The 21,601-nt window shown below is 42.8% G+C and overlaps 2 protein-coding genes across 4 annotated transcripts in view; both read right to left on the reverse strand.

Moving 5' to 3' along the window:
• The window catches only part of MSRB3 (methionine sulfoxide reductase B3), an 84,314-nt gene extending 70,125 nt beyond the window's left edge, over window positions 1–14,189 (reverse strand). Inside the window, exon 1 of one of the 2 annotated variants that reach the window (XM_062609430.1) lies at window positions 13,984–14,189. Coding sequence is in view for 1 of the 2 variants with exons in the window: in XM_062609429.1 (XP_062465413.1) it covers window positions 13,523–13,720 (198 nt within the window). In the remaining variant the exon portion in view is untranslated. Of the gene's footprint in view, window positions 1–13,522; window positions 13,736–13,983 lie in introns of those variants that run through there. The other variant, XM_062609429.1, reaches the window with a different exon arrangement.
• Window positions 14,190–14,548: 359 nt separating this feature from the next.
• Window positions 14,549–21,601, reverse strand: part of LEMD3 (LEM domain containing 3) — a 51,833-nt gene continuing 44,780 nt past the window's right edge. Inside the window, exons 11-13 of one of the 2 annotated variants that reach the window (XM_062609431.1) lie at window positions 17,181–17,286; window positions 17,011–17,089; window positions 14,549–16,759 (exon numbers count right to left, since the gene is read on the reverse strand). In XM_062609431.1, coding sequence (XP_062465415.1) covers window positions 16,596–16,759; window positions 17,011–17,089; window positions 17,181–17,286 — 349 coding nt within the window. In that variant the 3' untranslated portion in view covers window positions 14,549–16,595. Of the gene's footprint in view, window positions 16,760–17,010; window positions 17,090–17,180; window positions 17,287–21,601 lie in introns of those variants that run through there. The other variant, XM_062609432.1, reaches the window with a different exon arrangement.

Below are 21,601 nucleotides of genomic sequence, written 5' to 3' on the forward strand. Positions count from 1 at the left end.
TTTTTCTCAACCCCTCCCATAGCATCTGAGTGTATTTATCATAGAAACCTAAACCACACACCTTTCTGTAATAAAGAATGCACAATAAGAGGGTTTCCAGTACCAGTCTGGCTTCAGGATACTGTCAGATTCAGTGTGGCACACACTGTGGCTGCTCATGCTTGAGGGGTGAAGGAGGTCCTCCCCTGCTCTTACAGCTTCTTCACCATGCCCACAGCACAGCCCTCTTTCTCCTGTGAAATGGGGTAATAAAGCCCACTCTGTTAACATTACTGATGTAGCTCTTTCACATTCTAGCTGGGAAGCCTCAGTATCTTCTGTATTCATTATGTTAACAGCTGGACGAACATGGGAAGAAGAAAAGTCTAAAGGTTGAGATCAGACAGAAAAATAGAAATCAGGAAAAGAAGATGAGAAAGTATCAGACAGCATGGAAGTACTGCTCTCCCTGTAGTAGGAATGTATATTCTCACCTGCTCACAGGTTCCACTCTGTGATGCATGGTGACAAGCCTTAGGGACTAACCACCCTCTACATTCCATCCTCAGGCTGCATTTAAGTTTCCCATTGAGGTGAACCAGAGATCTTTTTAGGAGTGCAGCAAAGGCTGCAGCTTTATTACCCAGACATTGCTTCTCCATCAAAGGAGGATTATCTCTCCAGTAAAAGAACCATTAAAACCTTGGAAAACAAACCAGAGTCTGAAACCTCTTCACACAATTCAGGATAATTTTACTGATTTTAGTTGTTGAGGAGAAAAATATGCTAAGTAATGTGGTAGGGCTCCGTATGTCTGTGAGTTTGCATTTATATTAGAATGGTTATCCAGGACAGCAAAATTATTTATAAAAGACAAATGCTACATCTGAGCAAAGAGGTATATTTAATTTTCATTTAATAACTGATTTATCATGGAATCATAGAATGGTCAGATTTGAGCTGATGTTCTCTCTAGCATGAGCTGCCAAAGATGGGAAGCTCACAATCCCTTACAGGAATATCCCTCTTTGTAATGCTGAACTGGCCACTGCAGTGCTTCCGTCTCCAGCTACTAAAAGACCAGTTTGGCAACAAAGACACTGGTGTGCTGGTGTAACTAAAGCCCAGAGGTGTGTCCAGGGCCCAAACTGAAAAGGCCTGAGATGTGAGAGGACAATCAAAACAAAGGGGATTTTGCGGGTTGTACCCTCCTGAAAAGTGAGAAGGGGGAAAGCACATTAATGCCTCCCTGTTCTGCAACTGCTCCCACAGAGGAGAGACTCATGAGGCTGAATTCTCCTTGTTTTACTACTTAACATTTGCACACAGCAGAGCAGTGGGACTGGTCCCCTCTGAGCAGCAAAGGACATGGCCCTATACAGTGGGGATGATGAGGACACCCGTGCTACACTGAGCACAAGGGGAGGAGAGAGTTAATTAGTTTTTTAAGTAACAAAAATTAAGAGGGTCCTTGCTCAAGGGACTCCGGCTTGGTCTTTAGGGAGGGGTGTAAAATGGAAGATTTTATCCATGTAGAGACAAGACACTGCAAGCATTGTGGGCAACATGAAATGGCAAGAGCAAAGTGGAACTGCAGAGACAATACAAACTGTGGAGAGACCCCAAAGGAGAAGAGACTAGACAAGTGAGGTGTCCCCAAGCCTGGGATGAAAGAGATTCTTGGCTAAGGGCAGAAACCACCAGGTCTCTGAGCCTTGCAAGCGCTCACACATTTGCCGTTTGCAGACAGTTTCCCAGTAGTTATGACTGGCAATACTTCCCAGAGGAGAGCAAATATAGGTCAGATGGGATTTTCCCCTGTCCATTCCTGCTCCTCCCAGATCTGATGCACTAAAATAGCGCTGAGCTGCACTTTCATTTTCCCTGACTTGGTAGTCTGCCAACACACAGCACATTCCTTTTACGGCAGTGAGTTTATAACTACAGCAGTCATAAACTACTCTTAAATGGGTCTTTTCTGAGAATCACAATCCTTTCAACATCTTAAAAATATCTAATCTTTTCCATTCCAGGCAGTCCTCTCTAGCGCAGTGGTAATGATTTAATTGCTTCTGGTGCTCAGATGAGGAGATAAAAGTGTTCTGGAAGTAACCTCTTAATTTAACAATTCCTACCAGCCAGCCCAAAAGCTTTTTGCATTCCTCCCCAGTAAAGTATTCATTTTCAGAACTAAAAGAAAAAACAAAGCTTAAGTGGATAGATCTATATAAGAGGTTCTCTAGCACTGAAGACATGATGCTTATTTTTACCATCAGGTCAATCTGATACTCTTCATCAGTATTTACCTTTTCAAGCTTACCAACAGAGTGGAGCTAACAAGCTTTCTATTCAGTTTTCCATTTGGGACAAACCCCACACATCCTTTACCAAAAGGTGAAATACAACTTTATCTTTTAGGAGTGAACATAAGCCCTTCAAAAGAATTTCTGTTCTGCTTTTCTGAAACAACTTTCCATTAGTTTTTACTTCTCAAAGAAAAATAGACAAATTCTAAGTACATCATCTGGAATGGGAATTCTTTTACACAGTGCTCCCGTAACTCAGATGAATTCTTCCTCAGCTCACAAAGCTTACCTGCCTGGGTAACCATACACAATAGAAAAGTGATACCAGCTGTTCCTCTTAGGTAGAATATCTCATAAAAATGAAGCAAAGAGAAAGCCTCCAGATGAGAAGTGGTCTGACTTCATAGGACTTCTAATCCTAAACATCAAGAAAGTGCACTCGTTTGAAAAGAGCATCATCTCACTCGTTCCTAAAATGAGAGGAATGAAAACCAGCCCTGTGTAGTTTGCTGACTCTGCGCTCCTGTCCCGCATGGCACAGATGGGCTTGTGGTGCATGAGGCATGACGGAAAGGAAGCTGTCACCTCTGCTGCACAGAGCAGCTGAATTCTGAAACATCACAGACAAGTTAAATTTGATGACCCTGTTTCACGAGGCACTGTAAGGAAATGCAGAAATGATGCTTTCTAGTCTAAGGTCCCTGAAACCAGATGTGATTTCAGCCACAACTTTGGCCTCTGATTTAACCATCTCTCAGAGTAAAATCTGCATCAGGGGATAAAAAACACCAAAGAACAACAATATTCCCTGCCACAGCAGCAAACTAAAGCATCCTCAATGCAGGTTCAGATGCCATGGGGTTGTTACAGTGAGTACATGAATTGCCATAGGAAGTCCCTGGCAGATTTTTAAGATATTTAAAACTCTTTCAATTGAAGAAGTGGGTGGTACTAATATCTATATAACATGTATATGCGGATTGTGCCTCAAATGCCATGCACCCTCCTAGAATAGTGAACTTCCAGTGCAAAAGACACACAAAGACGCACATCAGCCTGCGTTATTTCATTCAGCATTCAGTTCTTCAGCACTTGAAAGCTGAATTATCTCCCTATATTTCATAATTTACTGCGTGAGAAAATGTAATTTTTAGATCAGTGAACCAGACTTGACTGTGATCTCTCATTTTGCACAACAGCTCACAAGGAAAGCACTGTTAGCTGGCATAACTACATTTCAGATAGATTCAGGTTGGTTGTTTCTTTTTTTTATCAACCCAGCTACTAGAAAAGCATTTCGAATTGCAGACATCATCGCTGCCAATCCCTCCACAGCTGCCTCCCTTACATGGAAATTTTCTACGTGGCTTTCTCCATAAACCAATACCGCTTGTTACCACAGAGAGGAGCCATCTCCCTTCCATAAAATCAGGTGTTGCACAGTCTCCTCATAAGTTATCCTCCAAATAACAATCCTCCGCGCACGGAAGTCTACGAATATATCAAGAGGATAAAAGCAGTCTTTAGAAATGTCCCTTTGATCACACCCACTGCGTCACAAAGGTAATGCAGAGCAGCATTATGCACATCAAACCTCAGCCTTTTATCCAAAAATAGTTTAAAAAAATAGAGCACAAAGAAATTCTGATACTGCACAAAGAAACCTAAAAGAATGGCTCACACACTGTAACCATCCTAAACCCAAAGAACCTTTACACAGTTCAAAAAGATAAATTAAAAGAACATCTAATCCATACCAAAATAAAATTCCATCAAGTAAAACAGAGACTCCTAAATTTTCCCTGGTCAGAGATGTACTTTTATTTTTATGAACAGCAGTGAGAAGACACTACAGCAAATAAGGAAAGAGTATTTATCTTTATACTGTAAATCTTCTCCGAACTTCTGGTACAATCAGTTAATACTGAATGTCAATGACTCAAAAATGAGAGAGCAAAGAAAACTATTTCTCTCCTAACAGCAATAAATTTGATTCAAATACAAAGATTACTCAATTTTAAACCACTGCCAAGGTGGATTAGTTTAACAAACACTTTTATTTGCACTTCTGTAACACAAATCTTCACTTGGTTGGGCTGTCATTAAGTATCATGATTGGCAAGATATACATATAACTGCCACTACTTAATAACCAGGATTATATGTACATCTACCTGTATTTAGATAATTACAGGAAAACACTTATTCAGGGCTCTTTATCCTTCTTACAAGAGCAAACGTCCAAAGACAAACTTTTATCAATGAAAAATGTTACCTGGAGTCTGTGTGAGCAGAATTCCAATTTTCATTCCAGGGCAGTTTAAAAATCCACAAACTTAGTTTGTTGGGTTTTTTTAAATTAACTAACCATATTTACACTGATGTGTGGGACAAACATCTGCACCTCCAGGCATCCTAGAGCTATTTCTCAATTCATGAACAAGAGAAGTTAATTCGAGCTAAATGTATTACTTTAAAATCGGCTTTGATTATTTCCTTTCTCTTCAGTTCTCTCTCAAGTGTCCAGAATGCAAAGGTGTCTCCTCCACTTCTTCAATTGGCTGAAAATGTTTATTAAACATCACTATTTTAAAATACACGTTTCCCAGCCCTACATGCACTCAAAAACAAAGACAATACTCATCTGATACCGACCAGCTAGACTTGCAGCCAACAGCAACCATGCAAAACCTTTCTGCATAGCAAAAAGTACTTACCTTTGGCAAAAACATGAATACTTTCACCTGCTCTGTTGGAGTGAGCATAACAGTGCCAGGGCTGACGCAGCCCACAGTCCTGCATGGAACACCCTAGACCCACACACCAGGGTTGATGCAGCCCCGCAGTTCTACACAGAGCCCCCCCAGCCCCACATGCCGAAGGCTAGCAGCAGCCCCCAGTCCTACACAGAGTCCCCCCAGACCAACACCAGAGCTGGCAGCAGCCACCAGTCCTGCACAGAAGCCCCCCAGACCCACACCGGGGCTGGCAGCAGCCCCCAGTGCTGCACAGAGCCCCCCCAGACCCACACCAGGGCTGCCCCTGCCCATGCAGCTGGCTCACGGTTAGGCATACTGCTCAGTTCAGCAGCTCTCGTTTGGAGGGTCACCAGGGGAACAATGCAGCCACCAACTTTGTTCTCCTCTTCCCTCAGCCTTTTGCTGGTTTCAAAGCTTTGCAGGTCAGCTTCCCACCTGGATCAAGATTCTAAAACAAATCTGGATGTTTTCTGTGCATGATCTGTTCTGAGAAGTGACATCTGCTCCACTTCCTTCAGCAGAGGCAACAGCACAGCACCCGCAGGGAGCCCCTCCTGCCGAAGCCCGCTGTCAGGAACTTCATTGCCCCAAAATACAGTCTGTTTCTGCCCTACTTGGACTCGGGCTCCAAAAAAGGAAACCCTACACTTGAAACACCGGGCGTCCCTCTTTCCCCTCTTGGTGCTGACATTTCACTCGGGCATTCCTCAGCGACTCAGCCATGCCTTCACAGCATCCTCAGTCCCAGCACAGAACCGCTCTCCTCCCCCAGTTCACTTCAGTACATCCCAGTGCTGAGCATGCAGCCTTCAGCACCCCTTCTCAAACTGAAACAAGGGACGTACCAGCACCGCGTTTGCCCACTTTGTGGTTTTCCTAAACAATAATTACTGGTTGGTATTCTGGTATGTTTGGTAGCTTATTTTTATAGCATTGGTATATATGTAGAGAATGATTCTCATTCTCTTACATTTATATGGAAACGGACAGATAAAAGTTATCTAGATCTCTGGAAATCTTTAGTAGTTGCTAGCAAAACAAATAAAATAATACAAGGCCATGTAGTGACAGGACAAGGGAGAATGGTTTTAAACTAGAAGTGGGGAGGTTTAGATCAGACAGTAGGGAGAAGCTCTTTTGTGTAAGGGTGCTGAGGCTCTGGCACAGGGTGCCCAGGGAAGCTGTGGCTGCCCCATCCCTGGCAGTGTTCAAGGCCAGGCTGGACAGGGCTTTGAGCAACCTGGTCTAGTGGAAGGTGTCCCTACCTGCAGCAGGGGTGTTGGAACTGGATGAGCTTTAAGGTCCCTTCCAACCCAAACCATTCTATGATTCCATGATTCCATAATAAGCCATGATGAGTGAAGCCCACCTGCAAATTTCACTATTTGTAACTCTACGTAAAGCAAGCAACACACACACTAGATTATCAGGTTAGAAATAGGTTGACTACCCGGATGACCTTCCATGGCAATATATTTGAGAGATTTTTTAAGAAACAGAGGTCATCATCTGAAGCAGCCACAGTGACTGATTTTGAATCACTGAAATCTGCTGCACAGACCTTGCTCTGCCCACAGATTGTCAGTGGAGCATCAGTCACTTGCCTCTGCAGTGAACTGTCTTGTCAATGAAGCTGCAGAAGCTGCTTTTGTTTGAGAGAGAAAACTTTATCAAAACCTACGAAGCTTCCCTTCTCACGCTTTGAAACTCAATTCAGGTGCGTTAGCTGGATAAATATGAGACTGAAATTAGGCACACTAATTCTGAATCACTATATTCATGAGTGATTCATCTTCTCATGAGTGAGATGATGGAGCTATCTTGTGTGCCTGCAGCTTTTGTCTGTGGTTGCTCCTCCTCTGACAGGTTAGGAAATTTATCCTACAGCGTTTTGGAAACAAGCTGGGGCAATCTCTCCGCAAACAGCAAGCACCCTGGAGGACTTCTGAAAGGCTTTTCCTTTTCTGAAAGCTTGGGAGCAAGCTGACAACGTTCATTTCTAAAAAGGGGGGAAAGAGCAGCTGGTGAACTACACAGCCATAGCCTTCCTTCAGCACCCAGAAAGCTTTTGAAACAAGTTTCTAAACAATCCATAAACAGGCAACTGAAACTTCGAAAAGTGACCAGCTGCCAAGATGGACTTGCCTGAATCTCACCCCATCAACAAATGTATTTTCCTTCCTTCCTTCTATTCTACAGGCAGAAGGAAAGCAGTAAATCCAACAGATCTCAAATATGCTTTTTGACAGAGCAAGCTGGAAAAGCACCTTCCTTCAGGATCGAGGTCCTGTAACATGGGTGCAGAGCTGCTTGAAAAAACACACTCATCCAGCATTTCTCCTACTGACTAGGGTCAGAACCCAGCAAGTGGTCTGACTAAAACTGCAGAGACACCAACCTGGAAGGAGCATGATGCACTCTAAAGAGCTCACCGGGATGTCCTTAATAAAGTGAAGAAATGGTCAAAAATCAGTAAAATAAAAGTTAATACAGCCAAGTACAAAGAACAACCTTTGGACTTTAAAGGAAATCCTCAAACACATAAAACTAAAAGGAAGAATTTCAGACCAAGAGCAGTACTGCAGAAAAGGATGTCAAGGTTACAATGACAAGAAATTGAGCCAAGTGTGAAACAATTAAAAGAAAAAAAAAAGAAAAAAGACAAATGTCAATCTGGAGTTTATTAATAAAGAGAAGAGTCAAACAGAACAGCTCAGGAGGGGCTGGGGAGGAAATCTGCTCCCCTTAGGAGCAGTGAGGTATCAACTGGAATACGCCACTGGTTGGAGATGTAGGCCAGAGGCAATTGAGGAAAGTTCAGAGGAGGAATAAAGAAAAGAGTGGTTCAGAAAACCAAATCCCCACAAATATTGTTTGTAAGAACTTGGTTTGTTTAGTCTACAGGAGTGACTGCAGAGATGGTATAATGCTCCGCAAACCTGCATCTTGTCTTAAATAGCATTACATCACTCAGCTATTACACTGCCTGTGTTACTGTCACAGTCATTACTTGACTGCCATTAGATAAAAATCTACTACTCTGCAATTCACACGTAACAGAGCAACAAAAAAGGCTTGTTTTCCCCCAGACAGCTACTGGATTTCACATTTTAAAAGACTTCATGGGCAGAGTGTTAGGGTCTTGCAAAGTATCCTTTGTAAACCTTCCCAGCATGGTTCAACAACTGCTAAAATAGTCTGGTACAAGCCAGCACCTCTCAAGTTCAGAGGCAAGTAGGAGAGCTGCCTTGTGGTTTGGAATGAGCGATGACAAGTTCTAATAGGAGATAGAAACCAGCAGCATCTGATGGGTCCTTTCCTGAGGGAGCCACTAATGTGCTACACAAGTTGGTGGTGATCTTGTTCCTCACATGTGCTTGCTTTTAAGTAAAAGCAAGAACACATAAACCAAGTACACTGACAATTTGGGTTCTCTTATGAGATGTTAGAAGCTGTGCTGTCACCACAGTGTATTTTTCCACTGTATATACAGAAGACCTAATGAAACAGTAATTTAAATCCTGAAAGCAAATAGGAAAAAAAGAAGGTACAGTCTAAAAGTACAGTTCACACAGCAAGCAGTTAAATACTAAGGCCCAAAAGGGCTGATTTTCTTTTTCTGCAGCCACTTGAAAGCCAAGATGATAAAGTTACAGAAAACCCAAATCACTACTTGTGGAGCTTCTGAATTTGCATCTCGGGGCTTTAACTTCACAGAGCTGGCTCATTCACCTCAGCTTTCCTGCCTGTCCCTGAGCTGGAAGCCTATGCATCTGTTCCCATCTTATTCCCTTCTCTCCCTCCAACTCTTGCTATGTCTACTGGCAGTGCTGTTGATGCAACAGAGCAAAGCCCAAGCCACTATCTGATCTGCAAGCCTCGGTTTCAGCATCATGAAGACACTGAATCCGTGCACTGCTAGATCACTCATTAGTGCAAATCTGACTTGCACTAGGTGTTAGGTGTGACTGCTTGTCATCAGGACACGTAAGGAGGGATCTGCATTGGGTTTATGTTTAATGTCAAGCTTCTACCCAGCAGCAGGATGGTGACAATCTGACCTGGATGGCAAAGCCTGCTTGGGCAAAGTTAACCATTTTTCTTAGCTGATTTGAGCAAGTACAGCAAGTTTACATCAGATCAACACTTGCTCTTGAACCTGCCACAGGAAGCCCAAGGCCAGACTATGCTGTCAAACACTGGCTGCATGAACTGAAAGGGACATCCACATGGCTTACATCCCAGCCAGCCCACCACATGGGTCCTCAAAGTGTTAAAATCACCTGCACTCTCCATGTGTGCAGAGAGGAACAAGAACAGGGCAATCCCTCAGCCAGACCCAACATTTTCTGTGCTGTTTTGTTTGGCCACGACTGGCACAGATCACATCCCCAGGAAGCTGCTAAGGTTCCCTGTGTTGATTTTCCTTTTTTTTTCCATTTTCATTGTGCAGTGGGAGTGAAAGTGGTGGCATTTGCCAGCTACTTTCCATCAGCACTATTGTTATCGCCTGGTAGCAGGGATTTGTTTTCCATCAGGTGAAACACAAAGGCGTTGCCCCTGTTTGAAAGAACAGAATCAAAAGAGACCCCTGGGGAAATACTTCTAAATGCCATGCACGACACTTTTAAGATCTCTTGGATGTGGTACTACATCCCAACAGAACAATGTGTTAGCACGCTATGTACATTCTGCTAAGCTGCTGCCCAGATTTCAAATAAATCATTAAACCTGGTGTTCCAATGCTACTGAAAGAGTGAACTGGGGAGCTCTGCACAAGACCCGTCCTTGGACTCTGTGCAACGCTCAGAAGCTGAATCATGTTTAAATCCCAAACTTAGTGGAAAGATCACTTCCAGGGCTCAGCCTAAATAAAGAAGTACTTATGCTATTAATCATGTTACAAAACAATGCTAAACTATAACCTAAGTGAGTGAAGACAGCAAAACCATGTTAGCGCCTTATAAGTTTCAGCATTGTTCTAGCCTGGTTTGGGCTAGTATCATTCAATTCCTTGGGTCTTAAAGTCATTACCGAGAAAAGCCTCTTTATCCCCAGTTCCAGTTGCTAGATTGTGTGGTTTTCAGATAATGCTATTGGAACTGAGGTTGCTAAATGAGAACCATAAGGCTGGAGCTAAGCAGATAAATTATAATTTTCAGTTACCTCACCCTAAGTGGCGTTCCCAAAGAATTCTTTCTACCCTATTTTCAGACAAAACATAAGGATCACCATCTTTACAGATTAAGGACACAAAAATTCCCATTAAAACCCAGACTGACGTTCTTCACCTTCTGGTATAAGTTAAGGATGAAGTATGTGCTCCCTTCCTTTTCTTAAGTGGTTGGTTGGAAGTTACTTTTAAAACATTGCCGGTTGGTTACACATTCACAAATTTCCATGGAGGAGGACTTCAATCTTTAGTTTTGTGTTGTTTGGGTTTTTTTTTAGCTAGTACATATTAATAGTTCACTCAGAACCTAAGATCTTTCTGAGGCAAATGAAGCATCCAAAAAGATAATACAATCCCAACAAAGCAACAAGAGTGAGGGAAGGAAAAGTTAACCTGTAGTCATTTCTTACTCTGAAACGCTAAAAAGAAAAGGCTCAAAAAGCTGGCAAGTTTTTTGTTGTTATGTTTTAAAGACCTCCCACTTGTGTAAAGAAAGTAGCTTCTAAATAACTCCATGTATGGACATGATTATTCCAGCGCAAGAAACACCCTAGCCCTGCAGACTGTTCCAAAATAAGCATACCAACTTAAGAGTTACTCAGGGAAAGATAAATCCATACCCAACTTTATTCTACAGTAATTCCTACACACCATCATAAATAGTCCAGGAATTTGAGGGTCCAATTTTCTGGGAGTTTTTTGGCTAAAGGAACACTTAAACAAATCAGGGCTAGACCAAGCTATAATTAGGCTGACGGCTTATCCCACTTTCCCAGCAATTAAAGACTCCAGAGCTTAAGTTCATAGTCTGGGTGCTGTGAAAACTGCATCCTTTAATAAAATAAAGAAAAAGAATAGAAAGGGGGAAAGATGGTCATCTTCCCAACCTATGACTAATATAATGCTGCACCAAAGAGTTGCTCTATAATGAGGACACACTCACTTGAATTCTGCAGTTCAAAAGAGCTACCTCAAAATTGGATGGCTTTGCTGCATCGCCGGCTTGTAGCGATGCCAGTCTGATGCAGACCGGCAGACTTCTTAACCTTCTGTCTGAGAAGATTAAATCCTTAACAGAGTGATCTCTTCTCTTGCCCTTCTCCCTCCTTTTCACCCAGCTTTTAGAATAAATAACAAAGGAACCATTAACAATCCCCCTAAAAGGGAATCTTCAATTTCTCGCATTTCTAATGTAATAAACAGGCTGGACCTCCAATGACACAGAAACAAGTGTCATCTTACAAAGCTGACAAAGTGTGACTAGGTAAACAAGATCCTCCCTTACCTTCGTAAATATCAGGGCAAAGGACCAAATACTTTCCTCATGGGGAAGTTTCCCTTAACCAGCAGCTGTTAGGAATTCTTACAGTATGTACAAACATAAAAACGCCTATTAACCAAATCCCTGTGAGAGCATTTAAACGCCACCGCTTGGAAAAATAAGCAAGGTCATTCAGTCAAAAGATTTTATTTTTGTCTAGGATCAACTGCTTTATATGGCTTTGCTACCGAATATAGAAACATTACCCCATACACAAAGGCACTGCTTTTACAGACTGTGCTTTTGAGGGGAAAACAGGATTCTTTTTTCCTCCTAAAGAACGTTTTCAAATGTGCATTATAAAGATCCAAGGAATGACAGACAGGAAAAGGACCAACCAACCACATTCTGGAATGAACTATATATGGCTTCACTAACGTTAGTGGTTTTGAGAAATCAATGCAGAACTTTATTTGAAACGGAATTATCTTCTTTCCTCTTGAAATTCCAGGATCATTTGGCAACTGTGGCATGCTATTCACCATATTTAATTCTCTGCACAGATTTTAAAAGACAATTAAGAAACACTGTTCTGAAATAAGCCGTGTGTACAGCGAGGCAGGCGATTCTCTTGCAAACTATAAGCAAATGTCTGATTAAGATGACAAGCCACAGGGAAACTACTTCCAGAATGAGACTTAAAGGGCACCGTTACCAACCAAATTTGGCAGACAAGGAATCATGACAAACTGCAAAGGCATGCAGCAGTGCAATGAAAAGTTGGGAATCCCTGGCAAATAAGACAGCAAGCACTCGTGTCAATTCAGCAAGGGCAAGAACATCGCCGGGGTGAATTCTAAGCATCAAACACTGGATTCAGCTGAACGGCACTGTGCCAGAGCGGGAGTGGAGCCGGCTCTTCCACTTACAGACCGCCTGCCATAAACAAGCCACATGGGCAAAGCACAGGATCTGCCTCTTGCTCATTCTGACATCTGCATTTCAAAGAGGGTGCAGCTTCAGAACCAGCCCAGTACCAACAGCAAGCTTAAAGGAAAAAGAAATAAAAGTGTAACATATAGAATGTTCCTTAAAGCATAACATATATAATGTAAGGCTCTGTGCTTCCCTAGAAGCTGTGTTTAAGGTCAGAACTCTTACAGAGATCAGATGTTTATCACTAGAGAACAGTGGGCATCTAGCCTTATCTGTGGACATCTGCCGTTAGACTTGATAGTTTCAACACACAGTTATCCCTGTTTAAGATCACCGTACCTTTATTCTGAACAGATGGTAACTGGAATTTCAGCTCAAGCAGAAAAGCCAGCACTTATAGCAAACTTGTCAAATGTCACAGGAAGCTTAACAGAATGTCATTTCTATACCCAAAGAAAGCTTGGAAAGGGGACAGCAAGAAATAAAATAGATCTTTTGCATCGATTGTATTTGTCAGTAGCACAACACAAAACACAGTGAGCGCCCCGAGCTCCCTTATAAAAACACGCCCGAATTCTGAACGCGTGTATTAAGTTTAAGCTCCCTTTTTGACCAGTGAAGCACAATTCACGGAGCAGGGGACCGCAGCAGAGCTGAACTAACTGCGCACCCGGTGAACGGCCGCTTCACCCCGCCAGCTCTGTTGCTATACCCCAGAAACGATCACCCTCTCTTCTCTGTCAGAAGCGGCACCCACAGCCCGGGACACCGGGTGCTACGGGCTCAGGCGATGCGGCGGCCACCGGCACTTCACAGCATCACGGGGCCCGCTCCGTCAAGCGGGGACAGACCCAGCCCCGCGCTCCCCGCCGCGGGCAGGCCCCGGGGTGCCCCTCGGCGGCGACCCGCGCCCCGCTCCCCGCCCGCCCCGTCACCCTTCGCCACAGCCGCGTCAGGTGCGGCTCGACCCCGCACCCCACCCCAGGCAGGGGCCGCTCCTCCCCTCGGCCCGCCGCAGCCCCCGGCCCGCCCGCCCGCCCTCCCTCCCCGTCCCCGCGGAGCACCGGGGGGGGGGTCCAGCTGTCAGCCGCGGCAGCGCGGCTCCTACCTGCGGCTCCTGCGGCGGCCGCCAGCGCCAGGCAGAGCGCGGAGAGGAGCGGCGGCGGCACAGCGCGCATGAGGAGAGGCCCGAGGGAGCAAGCGAGCGAGCGGTGCCAGCCCCCCGGGACCGCCGTGACGGGCCCGCCGCCCGGGGAGCATGACGGGAAATTCCTGGGCACCGGCGGCCAACGCCAAATATGAACATGGAGCCGGCGCGGCACCCGCCGCACGGCCCGGCACAGCGGGAGGCGGCCGCCAGCACGCTGCAGGGTCGTCCTGGGCCCGGGCAGCCGGCGGCGGGGGCTGGACCCCGTCTCGCCTCTCCAGGCCAGAGCCGCTGCCCTTTAATGTGAAGGCTCCACCTTCGAAAGAGCTTTCCAGCCGCTCCGAAAGGGCCGGGGGGAGGAGGGCTCAAGGCCCGGGACCCCCGCTCCGAGCGGAGGCAGCCGGGCCGCGGCCCCCACGTACCTGCTGGGCGGCCGGCGGGGTGTCGCGCTGGGGCAGCCGCGGCTCTGCGGGGCGCGACGGCTTCGGCCCGTGGCTCCCACTGGTGGCTGCAGGCCGAGCGACTGCTCTGAGCCGACGGGCAGGGGAATTGGGACAGGCCCTACTGCCCGCTTTCTGTAGCGGCCAAGGGGCAAAAAGGGAGCGAGGGGTAGAGCTACAGCGAAATTCTCGCCCCACCACTTTCCTTCCAAGATGAGCAAATGCTCATAAATCATGAGCCTAAACCCCCGTTCTTTGGTCTTCCTTCCCCCCAGCCCTTCAAATACAAGTTTAGAGCAGCACAGTATAAACATAGCTGCAGGGAATTATGCAATCCCTACATAAAAAATCCAGACAAAATTCAAGCTGACAGACATTTAAGTGAAGTTCAGTGATCAGCTCAGCTCGCAGTAGCACCCGTTCAGCTTCAAAACCTAATGAACATTAAACGTTAGGCATTTGCGATGAATTCATGCCCTCCCCTCACCCCCAGAAGAAAAAAGTATCCAAGTCAGAAAGACACCCAACTATCTAGGTGAGACACATATAAAAATCCCTAATAAACCTTTAATTAGAGTTTGGTTTGGTTTTTTTGTTTGTTTTTACAGGACAGGGAGACAAATTACAACAAACACCTGAATTTCCTCAAATGTTCAGTTATTATACACATTCCCCTCTGGCTTGCAGGAAGGGACATTGGTCAACTTAACAGGTTTAAGGTAAAATAAGCTGCATAATAGTACATATTACAATAATGAAATGTACAGTGTTTACAAGAAATATACTTTAAGAAGCGAGATAGATGCATTTGCATCGAGGCGACCTTTTAAAATGCCACAAATATTTGTACATTCACTCTTGCAACAGGTCACAAGATGGGGTCACTAAGGTCAGGTTAACAGATCACTATGATGCACATCAAATACAACAAAATTAGTTTATATACATATATAATACATATACATGTATATTATACATATACATATATGTATATAGTAAAACTCATCAAAATCTACCAGACCTGGCACAATCTACTTACCCATCAAAAATATGTACTTGTCCTTGGTAAGTAGGATTCTGCATGGCTGATTATATATTATATATACTCATTCATTAGCATCTGAGACATAAAACTGAGGATTTAAAATCTTTTTTTTCGGTTTACAAACTCTCCAATAATAAACATGGTGCCCACAAAAGCACAAAGGTAAGGCACAAGAGGATTTTCTGTTGCAGAATAGTGTGCATCATGTTTACTTAACCATAAGAAAAACGTGCATTATTTGTGCAAGTTCATGCTGCAAATCCACCGTATCTACAAAGTAAAGTGAGTTTCAGTAAAGTTGGTGGGACTGGTGTGCTTCCAGTCTCACCTCCTACAGGATATTCTGCTGGATAATTACGTAAAACTGGTGTAGGAGTGGGGATTAGTAAAGCCAATAATCTTAGATTTGCAACTATGCTTCTCAGCAACAATTTTGTACTTCTAGGTCAACGTTAGTAAATTTACAAGCTTAGAATCACAAGGTTTACTGTCAGCCAGAATTCTAGTCTGCATCAGCCAAAACTGTTGCACGGAAGCATGTACCTTTTTAAATTTCAATAGGTAACTGGTTCATTACAACAAGATGTCATGTACTGGGAAAGTCACTTATTCCCAATGGTATTTTGTCACAGCCCTGGCAATTGTAATAATAAATACAGCTTTTCACAAAATATTTTTTTCCAGTATCTGCCAATTGCTTCTTTATTGCTCACAAATTTGAATTCATTACAATTGGTATCAGACCTTTCACACAAAATCATAGTCAGGTATTTTAATATAAAACCTATAAAAGATATTTAACCTGTATCTAACGCTTTAAGGTATTTGGCCTCTTGTCATGATACAGCCAAAACCATATAAAACATTAGGTTTTGAATAAAATAGGAAGCTTATTCACTGCTTCAATGCAGACATCCTCACGGAACACAACCATTTTTTGCCACCACCAGCATTTACATTTATATACAAAACCTAGTACATCCGCATTTGGTTCGTCTTCCCTCACATATGCAACCACTAATGCAAGATTAACTTTCCCCATCCCTCAGCTGCAGAAAAGATTCTTATACAGCAACAAAAAAAAATAAATCCTAATATTGACTGAAAAATAAAATTTAACTTATTCACCATCAGGAACTGTAGGTTGGTTGTTACAAAATACCCACAAGATTATTTCACAGGAAACTATGGAAATACAGGAAGTCATCTTTTCTCCATGCTGTTGTATTATCAAAAACACTTCTTGGTGCAAAAATACAGTCACCACATCTGCAAATGTATAATGAAGTCGGTATTCTTCATGCAAAACTTAAATGCATTGGTTTACTATAGCCCCGGAAAACATTCTGAAGCAATTCTTCTTCTTTTTGTCAGCTCAGTATTACTGCCTCATTGCTAAGTCCCTTTGGAAACAAGATTTCTGGAACGTTCAAACTTTTATTTAATTCATTAAAGTATTACATACAAAAAGCACTAAAAAAGGAAGACGGCAGCCAAACAGGAAAATCCCTGTTGCAAGTAACAGTCCTAGCAGTTGTAGAAAGTCTTCTCAGGAGCCTCCCTGAGAATTAGTTGTGCCTGTCCGAAGACGCAGATGTGACATAGAGTTCATGTGTTTGTTCGATGGCTTCAGTGGAGTGCTACAAGTAAGAGCCTGGGGAAAACGATGATGATACCGATCTAGCCGCAGGTATTTTACCGTTACCAGCTTTCCTATAAGGCAAAGAAATAGGAAAAGAGAAGCCTTCCAGCTCAGTATTATTACAAGTTGCTTCAGGACGTAATACACACAAACATGTTGTTACACTGAAACAAGTTTACTAGGTGATGACTACTAAAAAGATCCAGATTTTGTTACAACTCAATAACTTATACATAAAACATTTCACCATTTAAAGGAATTACAACTGCACCCAGCTTTTGTTATTCCCACCCATGTTTTGTTACAAACCCCCATTCCTTACCATCAAACCAAGAGCCATGTAATGCCTTGAAAGCCTTTCCAGCGTATTCTGGAGAGAGACACTTGACATATACACAACCCTGCAATTAAGAAAGAGGGGGGGTTGGGTTTTTTAAAGCCCAGCAGACAGGGATCAGCAATGCATTAACACGGTACTGGGAAGACACTAACCTCACGTGAATTTTTGTCAACAGCAATATGAACAATTCCATCATTATCACTGCATTTCTCCAAAATTGCTTCTTGAATTGCTAGATGCCAGTGATCACCTATTTCCCTATGCAAACAATGAAAGGTTTAATCAAGCAAATTTGGTTTTTAACATTCACCACAATCTCATCCTTCCCCAGTTTGTTTTGTCTGTAACTTGACATCCTTTTCTGTTAAACGCCTTTGGGACAGATTTAGTACTTTAGCTATTGAATATTCAGTACACTGGGTCCTACAGACCACTTTTAGAAAATTCAACTCTAAAAATCAAAAGGAATAATCTGTATTTTGACAAGGGGGGGTTATCCTCCCCTTCCAGCAGCCTGCCATCACCTTCCTGTCTGAAACAGCAAGCAGTCTTAAACTTGTTTTCCCGCAACCTGCTTGGACAAGCTTGTTGTTCCAAGGAGTAGGCCACTTCTAGGCTGTTCCTACTGCAATGGAAGAAGAGCAAAGGAAGACAACAGCATAAAGGCCTCTGCCCCTTTACTGTATCACCTTTACCAGCAGTCACAGAAGCAACATGACGCGTCAGGCTTCAGCAGGCTGACAAGAGCTTTTTAGCTATTCATGCACTGTTCATCACTGAAATAGCTATTCACTATCCCCAACAAAGCATCAAATTGCATTTGTCCCATAGCGTACTGATAGAACATGTCAACCTAGGCAACCCAGAAATAGAAGTTGTTAAAATCAGATGCTGCTCTGGGGGGCTTTTCACAAAAAAATATTTTATTGTCAATCAATCTTTAGGTACATCATTACAAAAGACACGAGTCCATGTATTTTTGTGAAAGTACTGCAGGGAAATCTCATCCTAATAAATCTAAGCAGAGAAAGAACAATTTCAAGAGCCTTAATATGCCTTTAAGCCTTCCTGAATAGTCTTTACACAAAAAACAATGAACTTATTCTTTCAATAATACTATCAAGAGCTTTGGGTAGTTTTAAAGAATTTTCTCTACATAACGCCAAAAATTCTTGAAATATTTAATTCTCTTTCCTCCTAATTCATGAAAAAGAATGTGGCGGGGGATGGAATGTACACAGGGAGGTTAATTAGTATGGGATGTTACCTGAATCCATCAAGCAGGACACTAATACAACAAGTGAGGGACTCTGGCAACAGGGAATGTCGGATTTGTTTCTGTCATTTGACCTTGATTGGTCAGAGGATCAGACTTTCCAGTTGATGCCCCTTACAAAGGCAGATCATATATAAACAAGGAAAACATGTGGAAAAGGGACACAAGGGTGCAAAGAAGATCCAAATGAAGGTCCTAGTGGGAGAGAGACTTTCCAATGGGAAACACAATTTAAAACCCTACAAAAGTTAGAAGATGATTCCTACCCAGGCTGGAAGAAAAAAGTGTTTTGTTTTTACTAGGTAGATTAAAATTAAGGGATTATACAAGTCACCTTCCCCTCCTCTGACTGTGTGAGCAACAGTATTTTCTAAATGACATGCTGTGCACCGGATGTTAGGGAAATTAAGTCATTCCAAGTTGCAAAAGCCAAGACCTTTACAGGTCCCCTCCAACCTAAACTCTTCTACAATTCTATGAAACCTTTACTTCGGTGGATTCCCTCCCAGACTCATGTCCACAGCTTGAGAAGCATGCTGTCATCAGCAGCAAGCCAGCTATAGTAAGTAGAGATCATTTTGTTAAAAGCAATTGTCTTTGCTGTGCATTCTTCCAAAACACTGAAGTCACTGCATTGCCCCCAAGTGCTCATTTCCTGTTTGCAAATCAAGTAGATGGGCATTCTCAATCCAGTTTGCTTCTGGATGTTTTGCAGACCTGGGACATGAAACATTATGAGTTATTAACTAACTGTGATTTCCCATAATGAAATAGGCTCCTAACGAGAATGACTTGTCCTTCCCTGATCCTGAGCATGTATGGTCCGTTAGCTGTCAATGAGTCTTGCAGGAATGCTACCCATGCTTTATGAACCATTCTTCAGTAAAAACTTCAGTGGTCGATGCAGAAACACTAAAATGGGCTTATCCAAATGATTAAGATTGGTATGTTAAAAAACAGGTTTGTGTATGGCATAGGAAATGCCTAGAACATATGCCCAAACTTAAAGTCTCCTGCTGTGGCCTGAGGGTTCATAATTGCCAGGTAAATTTTCTGACTTCTGGCAGCAGAAAGATATTTACTCTGTTAGCACTAATACAAATTAACTGATATATTCCCCAGACAATTCTCAGGTCAAGAGAAAAGCCCTCTATTACGGATGGCTGCTTTTACCAGCTATTGGCATATTGTTGAAAAGTACTTAGTCATTTACTGTTAGTATACAATAACTTGACTGAAATAGCAGCTAAAAAACGATTTTGTTAAACATAGCTTGCCCCTGCGGTAAATGTCAAAACAGTACTTGCCCATCTAATCACATTACTGGTACATTCTGCATTTCAGGTCAGCAGTGATTGTGTTCACTCCTTCCAGATCTGGGAGCAGAACATAAATCTCCTTCCTCTTTTGACATAAGCAACGGAATAAAGTAGTTTGTCTTGCACTGAGCATTTTGGGTGGTGGGGTTTTGTGTTCATTTATTTAGAGGTTTTGCTTGGTTGTTTTTTTAAAGATTACTCCAAGATTGTGATAAAAAATACTTCCTTAAGCAGCAGTTCTCTTCAAGACAGCTCACGGAAGATGAATGGGCTAGGGGATGTGATATGGAATTGGATGAAATATCCCACTACAACTGTAATTCAGCAGTCCGATAACAGACCTAGGTCAACTTCCAAAAGAAAGGGTCTACAAAAAGTGAATGTATTAGAAGCTTCAAAATAGCTACTAGGACACAGACACTACAGAGAAGTGTCAAAAGAGAACAAATCCTAGTCTATAATGATTCTTTTCTTTTTAATGCACTTGCTGGGCATAGACTGCATCAATACTGAAAAAAACCAAAGTTCACAGCAAAGATAAAACCTGTAAAGTGAGACTGCCCTGACAAAAATGACACCTCAGTTACTAGTTCCGCAACAGCCACTGTGAACAGCTAACATTCTGAAACAAGAAGGTAACCAATCCAGCACGCCAGTAAGTATTACAGTAAAGTGTCAGGAATGGATTTATTCCAGTACTACTCAGACTAACCAATATAGCTCATGAAGTCTCCTTTGTAGCAAGGACAATAAGGACATTAATCTCACCCAGAATTCTCAGCAAATCTCATCTTTTATTTCATTCTCCTACAGCAGGGTCAGTTGGCCTCAAGCACAATGCCTGAAGTTTCAGTCTTGCTCACCCTACTGCAGCCTGGAAGTTATGAAAGAAGCCACAGCTGGGGTCCACACTGTCCTCAGTTAAATTAGCGATCAGCTTTCTAGTTAATAAGGCAAGGAACTAAAGTAATTCAGTGTGGCTAGAAACTGAAGTGAAAGTGCTGAAGAAATACATGCAAACTTTGCAATCACTTGTGTCCCCTCCTACTTCCTTTTAGTCCCTATTCGTAGCTATAGCTTTTATTTTTCGCTCAACTTCTCATATTCTTCAGTCCCACAGCTTCTCACTTTTACTCTGCAAGACAGTACAGCATTTTGCCCTTACATAATCACATCAGGGAAGAAAGTTATTTCAGAGGAGTCAAGTCCCTCTATCTCTTTGCACTGGACAAACCAGGCTTTAAAGATTAAAAAGTATTAGCTGGCACAACCTATGTGTTAGTCCCCAGCTCCTAACATGATCTAGTCCACTGCCAGTAGGGATATAACAGGACAGTGAGGGGATGAAGCTTTAAAACATTACAAGAAATTATTCTTCCTTAACTCTTGGCATGCCAAACAAGGCTTGTTACTTAGTCATACACAGTACATACTTTAGAATTACAGCTGAGCATCAGAAGTCACTACTCTGCACTAGTTTAGTTTGTTGGGTTTTTTTTAAGCTTTCCCACTACAAAAATCCATTTGCTTCAAAAAGTAGGCAGTCACACTGCCATAAAGTAATATATTACTGAAATTCAGCCTTTTAAATGCAAATGTGTAAGCTCATAGGACAGTCCAAATACTCCAGAATACTTAGCAGTACTTCAGAAACTTACAGTCTGTTGTTAGGCCACAGGAGTCTCCCCTGTCAGCTGGTATAACTGAACGTTTACAAAGTTAACTAATGGAGAAAGATCAGTTGTTGCTCCAAGCAGTTTGACTAAATGCCAGACTTCAAGTGACCCAAAGACACAAAGCAAGACAATGAAGGATGAAAGACACCTCCCAAATATTAAGCGAAAGAGTTATTTGGGTTGTTGGGGTTTTTTTTGTACAGCCTATTTGCTTCTTTCAGGGTATTTATGTTTACTCACTTCTTCCAAACCCCTCTCAAAATAAACACAGATGCTTCCAAATGAAGGCAGAAATACAGACA

Source organism: Pezoporus occidentalis, unplaced genomic scaffold (assembly GCF_034315485.1).
Source record: "Pezoporus occidentalis ecotype Australia unplaced genomic scaffold, CSIRO_AGI_Poc_V1 ctg138, whole genome shotgun sequence".
Lineage (NCBI taxonomy): Eukaryota > Metazoa > Chordata > Aves > Psittaciformes > Psittacidae > Pezoporus > Pezoporus occidentalis.